This window comes from Limulus polyphemus, unplaced genomic scaffold, assembly GCF_000517525.1.
Source record: "Limulus polyphemus unplaced genomic scaffold, Limulus_polyphemus-2.1.2 Scaffold953, whole genome shotgun sequence".
Taxonomy (NCBI): Eukaryota; Metazoa; Arthropoda; class Merostomata; order Xiphosura; family Limulidae; genus Limulus; species Limulus polyphemus.
In genome coordinates, this window is record NW_013666563.1 from 68776 (window position 1) to 80548 (window position 11773).

At 33.4% G+C, this 11773-nt stretch overlaps 1 protein-coding gene across 4 annotated transcripts in view; it reads left to right on the forward strand.

Annotated features, from left to right (window-relative positions):
* The first annotated feature begins 214 nt into the window (after positions 1-214).
* Positions 215-11773, forward strand: part of LOC106461410 (neogenin-like) — a 162221-nt gene continuing 150662 nt past the window's right edge. The window contains exon 1 of one of the 4 annotated variants that reach the window (XM_022388368.1): positions 215-1153. In XM_022388368.1, coding sequence (XP_022244076.1) covers positions 1003-1153 — 151 coding nt within the window. In that variant the 5' untranslated portion in view covers positions 215-1002. The remainder of the gene's footprint in view (positions 1154-11773) is intronic. The other 3 variants (XM_022388366.1, XM_022388365.1, XM_022388367.1) reach the window with 3 other exon arrangements.

Sequence of the window (11773 nt, forward strand, 5' to 3'; positions counted from 1 at the left end):
TATAACGCTAAAAATTGAGTTGCGGTACTTGCGATCGGCAGAGCATAGATAATCTATTGTGTAGCTTTATGTTTATTAACAAACAAATAAACTAAAAGTCTAAATGTTGTAAATCATAATTCAGCTTTCCATACCAAACCGTACCCCTGCGGGTCAGCGATAAGTTTACGGACTTACGATGCTAAAATTCGAGGTTCGATTATCTGCGGCAGACAGATTGCATACAGCCTATTGTACACTAAAACAACAACAACAAATATATATAAACTGCATAACATGCTCTAGGTGGCGAATGTCGCTTGTCGTGGACTTAAATAACTTTATTAACTTCTCATCACCGTGAGTTGTTTCAAAAGAAGGATTTCTGTAGTGGGTACCAACACTCGAAATACTAAAATGAAACAAAAGTTAATATTCACACAATTTATCGAAACCCATAGGATAATTTGCAATAGAACAAAATTGTATACATGGAATCAATTTTGATTTAACAATAAAAACATTGTCGTTATAGACTTTTTAAACTTTTTCATTCAAAACTCCCCAAAGTTATGCCCGTTATTTTATTTTTGCATTTGCCACAAGATTAAGATCTCCTTTTTAGTACAGTTGAACTCTTAATTCTATTACATTAATTTCGAACAATCTCATTACACTTAATCCAGTTGGTGAAGTAAAAAATTATCAGATGCTAATCTAACAAATATCGTAATTGGTTCTTTTCTGTCTATATTATTTTAGTTCCCTGTTATCGTTGTTCTGATTGGTTATCTGGAAACCTTATTGAATATTCAACAGAGCACCGCCATATTTGGCACGCGCTGGTAAGACCGGCGCGGCCGTCAGTTGTAAAGGGTAGGCTTAGTTCGAAAAGTGTTTGTTAGCTTTCAGAGTTGAATGTGGAATGGAAGATTATGGACAGATGTTGGTGTCGTCGAGTTCGCAGTGTTTTGTATGGCATGGGCGTAAGCGCACGATGATAATAAACTGGTGAAGTTTTATATGTACATGATTCCTGTAAGAATGTTGAGACTATATATGAAATGTATACTTGAAGGAACTATGGCTCTTTTCCACAGAAAGCAACGAAGAACACGGTCGGAGACCCTCGTAAGAGGCGTAATCGTAGCTGCACTCTCCACTGTCATTCTCGGTAAGTTTGTCTTGCCTCGTCCTTCTACGGGAGAGGCATGAAGGCCAAATGAGCCCCGTTTTCTGAGTGTGAGAGAAAGACGTATCAATCAAATGTATAAATACTTTTGCAACTGTAATAAAAGATATAATATAATTCCTGTAATTCGAAACGAAAGTTATATACATTTTAATATCTTAATAAATTATTATGACTTATTTTGTTTTTAATTTAAAATTTTAAAAAGAACAACTAGATTGTCCGAGTCTATCACAGAAAATCGCCCGTTATTGCTTTTGCCGTCGAAGGATTATTTGCATTTATGAAACTCGATTCAAAAACTACAATATATTTTATAGATAGTAGAGGGCTAAATGTGGCCCAATTAACCTAAGTCTAAACCAGTTTCAGTGTGAGAAACCAGTTATAAAGCTAAAACATAAAAGTTTTGATTAGCTATTCCATATATTTTAGGATAGAAAAGAACGTGAACAAAAATATAAGTATGTTATACATGATAAGAAAATAAAGACGTTAACCTTCAATGGCTGTTGATTAAACAATGATTTAATTTTGGGCTTTGTAGTAAGTCTAAATTATTAATGACTAATTTTTTTTCTAATTACATATTATTGACTATATATATGTATATACATACAGCTATTGATTGTGTATTATATCATATTAATAATGAAATACATTTATTATTTCTTAAATGAGGTATACCTTTTAATGGCTTTTATGATTATAAGATATTATAATAAACTACATGCCGTCGAATTGTAGACAAAAGTTGAATATATTGTGAATACAAAACAGATACACGAGTGGTTATAAATGCACCTTTTTTTTTACTTATCAGCCCTTATTAATAAGACCTTGGAATATTAGGAAAGTAATTGAGTAACAAGAAGGTACTTCATTTCAGAGTCATTAAAGTGCCAAGATTGCACTTGACCTCATTATTAATATTGAAAAGTAGAAGAGCTTATTATCTTCTGAAAGCTGTTGCGTTGTTACAAAACAGTTATGGCAGTAGTGTATTTGCAACTGCGCTACTGTATTCGATATTGTATTATTTAGTGTATTTGCGATTGCGCTACTGTATTCGATATTGTATGATTTAGTGTATTTGCGACTGCGCTACTGTATTCGATATTGTGTTATTTAGTGTATTTGCGACTGCGCTACTGTATTCAATATTGTGTTATTTAATGTATTTGCGACTGCGCTACTCTATTCGATATTGTATTATTTAGTGTATTTGCGATTGCGCTACTGTATTCGATATTGTATTATTTAGTGTATTTGCGACTGCGCTACTGTATTCGATATTGCATTATTTAATGTATTTGCGACTGCGCTACTGCATTCGATATTGTATTATTTAGTGTATTTGCGATTGCGCTACTGTATTCGATATTGTATTATTTAGTGTATTTGCAACTGCGCTACTGTATTCGATATTGTATTACTTAGTGTATTTGCGACTGCGCTACTGTATTCGATATTGTATTATTTAGTGTATTTACGACTACGCTACTGTATTCGATATTGTATTATTTAGTGTATTTGCGACTGCGCTACTGTATTCGATATTGTATTACTTTACGATTTTACCATTCTTGGTAAATATTAGTTACAAATTTTGGCCGATAAGGGTCATTGTAAATTTTTGATTGGAAAGACCATTAACATTTTCCCGAATTATTAATTCACAATTATTCGAAAATTTAAATCTTGTAGGAAAAAAAAGAGAGCAAGTAACTTTTGTTGAGAGCCGAGATTCAGAAAGTTGGATAAAAAAAGATAAAAAAATCGTTACGAGGTTTTGGTAAGTTGTTACAACGTTAAAGTAAGTTCTTGCAAAATTGGTCATTGGATTTTAGTGCTTCACATATATTATCTGCGAGTTACGGCAAAAGTCGGTTTCGTAATTGTATTAGGCCTAGGATAGGATCAGGCTACAGTGAGAGATTTTTCTTTGAATACTCGTAAACAAGTAAGTGAAACATTACTGAAGCATCATGTTGGATTAAATTACGTTACAGAACTTGACTGTACGTTGTTTGAAATAAACATATTTTGTTTGTTTAAGAAAACTCATGAGCCATTTTATTTTCACGCTACATTTTTGAGAAAGTGTCAAGAAAAAAATGATAGTATCAATAGAGAACTATATTATCGAATCGAATCACATAAAAAAAACATGCCTATCGTCGGAATATCATGTAATCAAAAAAGTACTTGACTTTAAATCATCGATAATATAGTACATTTAATTTTGATCATCTCTGGGTACTGGGGAGGTTTTCATTCGAACGTTAAGAAGTTGCTGACTGCAGAAAAAATATATTTTAACTTTGAGAAATTTGACGAAAAGTACCACGTGAGAGATTTGGAAATAAACTATGTACAAAGAATGTTCTAAACCCAAAAAATCTAAAGAAATGTTAATCTTGTAATGTTGGAGAGGTGTTTAATCTTCAAGAAAACCAGCTATAGTTTTATCCTTTAATTAAAGCTGATCTTGTATTAAATATTAAAGATATTTTTCAAATTATTTGAAGTGTTAATCTACTACTTTAAAAGATAATTATTTCTCTGATAGGGTATACAACTTTTTACACTTGAATTAACAATGTCTTATATGTACTTGTTTGTGTACATACCTGAGGCTTTCAAGGTTTCATTTCTCATTCCTAAAACTATTTTAAGCTCCATAGTTTGTTATTCTTCTCCTCGAACTTTGCTAGGCCTAGTGGAGTTTATATAGTTCAAAACTGTTAATTATATGGTGGACTTTGCCACGTAATACCAGCTTAATATATGTCCTATCACTATTGGCTTAATAAACATTGACAATACACTTTTGGTGTGTAGTTTAATGAACGAGAAAATCGCCTTCTCGTACCGAATAGTTGATTATTTATAAAGATTGGTGACTAATATGAAAGTCTGACAATAAAGAGACGAAATTTGTCATTAATTAAAACCAATTAAAAACCTTCCTCAGTTACTTGTACATTATTACTTGTAACTTAGATCTTTATGAAATGGAAGTATTAAGCGTAGAGATCAGAAACCAGCGTGAAGGAATAATTTGTCACAAATGATCACGTGAGCATTACACCGATGTAGATTATGTTACCACAATAAGTGTCTTGTTTCAACACGGGTGATAAGCAGTTGGTAATTAAAGAGATTAGGCGTTACTTTGGGTCAACCATCAATATCTATCTTTTTCTAAGATGGTAGTGTTTATGAAATATGTTTATATACTTATGAATTATACGCAAAAATATCTCCGTTTATCGGAAACATGTATTTTTCATCTCTGTGTTTCAACATCTTTAAAAATGTTTGCAATTAGAAAGGAGCCTATGTTAACCCGCCCACTGAGTCGTCGTTATGGCGGATGAAGGAAACGATGTCTCAGCATTTTATTATATTATCTGTAGTATCTAAAGAACACCTGATCACTTCTTTTTTCGTTTATTGGTGACACTTTAAATGTCTATTAATAGTGTTAACTCTGCTATACTTCATTTTATTTTTTGACTAAGGTGCTTGAAAATAATACGCTGTAAGGAAGAAATATTTACCGGATGGTATATCTGAAAAATATGTAGGAGAACATTAATGAAATGAACTTTGTGGTAATATAGGGATGATGGGAATATGTATTTAAACGTGTAGTGGCACGTTACTTCGTGCCACCGCTCTTTTGTAACTGGTAAGATTATTTTCCACTGGGTTGGTTATTTTGAATGGCTGAGTAAATATGTTTGTCATACTGTTATAAATATTATAAATTTTGAAGTTTATGTTAAGCAACTGTTTTATGTATTATGTCTGTGTCTCTACGTTAAGGTTACAGAAATGTCACATACTATATGACACATAACAGTCTAATAACAACGACACTTAGCAAATACATAGTTGAAAACGGTAGTATAAAATCCGTTTGGTGGCAGCACTGCTGTACATGATTAACATAGCTACAAATGTATATATGTGTATGCATTAATTTCCAAATAACACTTGTTCCTACGTTTTTGGAATCTTCGGCTTCTATATCCCATTTTGTGTTTCATTGGGTTGTATTTATTTCTACGTTGTTGCCGACTGTGGTGTTGAATTGTTATATTTTATACACGCACACGTTGGCTTACTTGTATTACATATTTAAGTTTGTCTATATATGTTGAAAACACTGCGTTTGTGCGTATTACCAATTCAGCAGAGATCAAATTTACCAAGTCTAGTGTTCTTATTTTTATATTTGACTAACGTGTTCGTGTTATTTGCCGAAATATAATACCAGGGATGTTTTTTTTTATATAAAGCATTTTCCTTGACATTTACAGTTAAGATAGTTGTTATTAGATACCCGCTTTTTTCGTTCTAAAGCTGAAATAAATTATATATGTTACATTGCTTTCAGGAAAAAAATGACTGGAGAAAATAATATTAATGAGTGAAATTATTTTTAAGAATTTGAATTGTTTGGAAAATATTGCTTTTTTTTTGCTAGGATTCTGTTGAACATTTCGTTCCCTTTGTTTTTACGACTGAGTGGATACGAGAAAAACATTGACTAAGTTTTTGAATGAGAGTGGGTTCTGCCCACACTAACATTCATTATGGTGTACCCACGCTATAATACGATTGTTTATTGACCCGAACTGCTCTGAAGGGAATAGGCAGCGAGGATAACTGGGTGTTTTCCGAATTTCCTTCTGGGCATGGTATCATTATTATAGGGTTTGACGATCAACATCCATACTGACATTGAAGGGTCCTAGGCGCTATAGGGTTGAATACAAACTTTATTTGGTCTATATATTATGTGATCATAAAGATGTGTTACTATAAGTCAGTTGACCATGAGAATTATTGTGGTTAGTGTAGGCACGACCACCATGACTTAATAACGTATTAGGTCATTGAAGTGTTTTGATAGCTACAATACTTGTATGCTCGTTATATTTCAGTCAGTGGTATAGTCACTAAACGAATTAAGTCAGTTGACCATGAGAATTATTGTGTTTAGTGTAGGCATGACCACCATGACGTAAGAACGTATTAGGTCATTGAAGTGTTTTAATAGCTACAAGACTTGTATGTGCGTTATATTTCAGTCAGTGGTATAGTCACTAAACAAATTAAGTCAGCTGACCATGAGAATTATTGTGGTTAGTGTAGGCATGACCACCATGACGTAAGAACGTATTAGGACATTGAAGTGTTTTAATAGCTACAATACTTGTATGTTCGTTATATTTCAGTCAGTGGTATAGTCACTAAACAAATTAAGACAGTTGACCATGAGAATTATTGTGGTTAGTGTAGGCACGACCACCATGACGTAATAACGTATTAGGTCATTGAAGTGTTTTAATAGCTACAAGACTTGTATATTCGTTATATTTCAGTCAGTGGTATAGTCACTAAACAAATTAACTCAGTTGACCATGAGAATTATTGTGGTTAGTGTAGGCATGACCACCATGACGTAAGAACGTATTAGGACATTGAAGTGTTTTAATAGCTATAAGTCTTGTATGTTCGTTATATTTCAGTCAGTGGTATAGTCACTAAACAAATTCACGGAGACAATGTTGAAACTTACATACAAGATATAATTATATTTAAGAAGCAAGAGAGAAAAAAATGGCTTTCTCTAATCAGTAAATCACCGTTTTCTCGAATGTTGCGGAGCAGTATTCTCATGTTTACAAAATATTTATCACTTTGAATAAATTCAGTTCAAACTTCTTATCGTATTAATCGCATATCTGAAAATAATGATTTAGAATAAAGCCCGAATAAAAAATAAGTAATTGCAGTTTTGGCTTACTCAACGATAAAGTGTTTGATGCATCATTACTATCTCTCCTTCTGTTTTCTATTCGGGTTAAAAAATGCATTACGTGTGCTCCATAGTGATCGACAATAATTAATTGCCTGCGTAGTTTCAATATCTTAACTCAAGAATTATGTGTGGGGTCCATATAACCCCAACGAATTTTTAAACATGCTTTTCTAAACAGTTTATGTGCCAAGTTGCTTGTTGGTTACACGATCCTAATAACGTATGAGTCATATAAAAAGGTAAGAAAAAATACCGTCAATATTGCATGTAATCCCACCAATCACAGCATATCTATACATTTTATGTAGAAAATGATTAATTTTATCCATTCTTATGGTAATTTATTTAAATGAGTGTTGTAACAAACAGTAATGGAAAGTTCTTTAATATGATATAATATCTGGACTCTACCGTTAGAGAATGTTACAAAAACGAGTCGGCAATTTGAAGTTTTAATTCTGTATTTCCTGTCCACGTATTTTACAAGCACCTGAATCAAAAGCAAATAATCCGACAGAAGTGCCTGGTATTGAGGTGAACAATTGTAGAGAGAAAAATCACAGTGTTTTTGTATTGAGAATATCCAAAAATACCATCGGTATAGAAGAATATTACGTTTATATGAGACTGTGATACGTCATGGATTTACAAGCATTAATATACCTTCCCCTTGTTGTTTTTGCCATGTTTGTATAAGGACTAAACCTCACTCGTGACGCCACCGCGCGTTTAGAATCGTGTTCACTGTGGCATTTTTAATATAAACTTAGCAAGTTGAACATTTATAATCTCTGTAGTTAGAGAAAACAACTCGAAGAAATTAGAACATGTTAAAATCATTAGCGTTAACACGACGTGTTTTTTTTTGTAAACGTTTTGTTATTAAAATAATAACGTGTTCTTTAGGAGATGTCTTGACGTTGTATGTGTTATTCTACTTCTAGTAAACCGAGTACATCTGGTTTGTTTTTTTGGCACTGTGTGGTTTATTTGCTTTTAGTTTTACACAAGCCGTATTGTGACACGGGATCTTCAGCTTCTAAATGAAGTTCAGTTCTTGTAAAAGTAAACCTTTTCGAGCTGCCAGTGGGAGGTATGGGAAAGAGGGAAAAACATGCACTTGAGTAGGAGAAGGGAGTGCTTCGGTCTGAGTGAGATTGTTACCGCCTCTTCTGCTCTTCAGGCCTTTTTGTGCTTGTGTCTCGGTGAAATGACTGACCAGCTGACTAGATAAGCAAGGTCAGAATGGAAAGGGGGAGGGTTACTTGGTTGTTCCATGCTTGTTTAAGCATACTCACGTGCTTTAGGGGCTGCTAGTGAGGCCAGGGTGGAGCGATGTGCAAACTATGTCGAAGATACCACTATGTAAGCAGGGGAGGTGTACGAACTAAAGTAAGGAACGATGTAAAATATTTTAGGGATTTACAGAAATATGAGTATTACTCTGAAACGTGAAGAAATTGGGGTAGTAATATAGAAATGAACGAAACGGTAATTATTTGTAAACTTCTTTGATAGATTGTTTAGGCAGAGTATTCATGATGAAACTTTGTAGAATGGACGGCAACTGCCTGTTGTAGAGACACAAGTGTAGAGTGAGGAGGATGTTTCGAAAGTCTTTCGTCTTCAGACTTGCGTCCATTCTAGAAAGTTTCGTCTTTGTAAACTTGTTTCGTTCTTCAGTTTATATAAGCAGAACGAGTGATGTTCAATGAGACAAAGAATTATTTAAAATACAAACTTTGTGAAAAACAAACACTAATTACGGAAACCAAGATAACTCATTGAGCTGTATTCTTAAACGCAACACACACACACACATACACACATCTAAAACTAAAGTGATTGACAAAAAAAATTGAAACATTTGGTAACTAACCGTGAAACGTGAGAAAAAAAAAATCAGTCTGTATTGGCATTATTATCATTTTGAAAACTTCTTAATAATAAATGTATTATGGAACGTTTATAGTCAGAAAAATCTCCACGTTGTTGTTTCAATAAGAATGAATCGAATATCGATCAAACATTATTGATTGAGCTGAGTCACGTGATTACCTGGGCAAGAGCTGTCAGTCTTGTTTATTAGTAAACTAATTCTCTGTGTTTGAGAATATACAAGTTCTGTTATCATTAGCGCTTCTTGTGCATTTAGTAGGCTTTAATCGAGCATGTAAGTTATCTTACATTTTAGTTTTCAAGGTTCGAAGGCATTTCAAATATTCGAATAAAACATTACCCTTCTATAGGTATAATATCAGCATTCAAATATAGATATACGTACATTCGATGTAATATTTCAGAAAAGAACAATATCAAAAATACACTAAATTTTGAGACATCTGTGTTAGATATCCGTCAACGTATTCACAACACTTGTGTACATGCCTTGTTTAAGGATATTATTTATGTATGAGCTTTAGTATTCATATAACATCGCTTTTGTTTGGATATTAAAACCGTATTTTATTGAATAACTCTGTAAAGTTATGTTTGTTTGTAATTAAGCACCAAGCTACACAATGGGCTATCTGTGCTCTGCCCACCACGGGTATCGAAACCCGGATTCTAGCGTTGTAAGTCCGCAGACATACCGCTGTGCCACTGGGGGTTTGTTTGTTTGTAATTCATCACAAAGCTGCACAATGGGCTATCTGTGCTCTGCCCACCACGGGTATCGAAACCCGGATTCTAGCGTTGTAATTCCGCAGGCATACCGCTGTGCCACTGGGGGGCATAAAGTTATGACTTTGAAAGTTGAAATGAGTTTCTTCCTTCTAAGAATTCGCTTTCGAATTTGCTGCTCTCGAAATAGCAAGCATAAACCCAGTGAGCGGAGGATTTCTAACATCAGGTACTTTAATGAAGGTTTCGCGCTGCCCGTTCTTGTCTTTATTTTCGTATACAGCAGTATATATATCTTTAAAAAAATAATCTTGCTCTAACATATACAGTGTAACCGTTCGCTTGGAGCCGAACTACTTGAAATTTGATTGTAGTTTTCGTTTAAAGACTACTTCCGTGTTTAAAATCTTATTGAATATAAACAAAGACGAATAGCGCCATGACCTACACGTGTATCGTGACGTAAGCTTATTATGTTCTTATTATAGAACATGTAAAAGTGTAGCTGTTCATATTAATTAAAACTCTCCCTGGTCATGCACACGTCTGTCTCGAAGTTTGACTAAAAACCACAATCAGCCACGTCCTTGAGTAGCTGTTAAAGGAATATGTTCGCTTAATAAAACTTTTAAGTTTTTTCATATTCGAATAGTTTCTGATATTTATAAATCTTACTTACTTTTAGATTTACTAAACTAGGTATAGTATACCATGTAAGAATACGAGGTTCCTTTTAAATATATTATTTCATTGTGTTAATTTCTCTAGTATTAAAGTTGTCTTTCGAATTCAAGTGTGTGTATCGGACAGTTCTTTTTTTTATGCTTGCGCGTGGATTTCAGGTCATCGAATAAGAAAAAAAATAGCAAAATAGATCTTGTAATTAATTTTCCTTAAACTTCATGTTTTAGCATAAAGCTATACAACGGGTTATCCGCGCTATGTACGGGAATCTAACCACGGATCTTAGCATTGTGAGTCCGTAAACTTACCCCTGACCCACCGAGACTTCCTTGAACTTTATGCGGCTACAACGATGGGTTATTTGTTTGAAATATACACGTTTCATGTTGCGATGTCAAATATGTGGCCAGTAAGAATACTCCACGTGTTACATAGCATCGAACGGACTCATGTATTTTAGCTATTACAACATTCGTTGCACTAAAAAAAAAGAAAAACAAAACTGACGAAATAAAGGAAGAAAATGAAATGCATGGGAAGCTTCAATAGTAATTAGTGAAATTAATTTGCAGTATTGACTCATATGTTATTAGGAATCCTGTACAACCAACAAGATTACGATTTCACAAGCAATTTGGTGCATAAATAGTTTATAAATCCGTTGGAGACCATGTGCTCTAACGGCAGTTCTAGGGTTAACCTACTTAAGATGTGTAATTTATCCATTAAATACGTTTATTTAACGTCCCATTATCACGAAAACAAGTTTATCTGTAGATGTACTGAACACAACTTGGAACACTGTTTATCGAAATAAGACTTATTGTTAAACGCGACGGATGTCTGAAGTTCCAAAAGGAGACCATGCATTGTGTGTATAATGATCAGTACCGTTGTTGAATTAAGATATTCTCAAACTGTTAACATGATTATTTAGTATTAAACGCAACAGGGGTCTTATGTAATCAGTCTACACGTGTCTACTGTTTCCTTATTGTGTTACTAATTCTAATGCAGAATACGATAATTATGTCACTTTTTTATTTATTTTGAACGAGTAATTAAAGCAAGAAAGTATGGAAGTTTCTTTTCAAAATTCACATTAAGTTGAAATTAGAGTCGACCATATTCGTTTCACGTGCATGTTTATCTTTGAGATCTTTGGCGTGGCTGTAATTGTTTTTAAATATCACGATTCGCTTAAAAGTATATAATGTTTATATCGTACAGCAATTTAACTGAACGAATGACACTTTACATACATGAGTATCCACTATTTCGCACGTTATGTACCAGTGATAATAGTGTCATTTTTTAAAGCAACTTAAAATAACTCATGTGTTTAAGTGTTTTACACTCACAAAAAAGAAACCTATCATTCTATAGGTATTTGAAGAAGTTGTAGCATTTCGCCACAATTTAATTCTTCGTTTGTTTGTTTGTTTGTTTGTTTG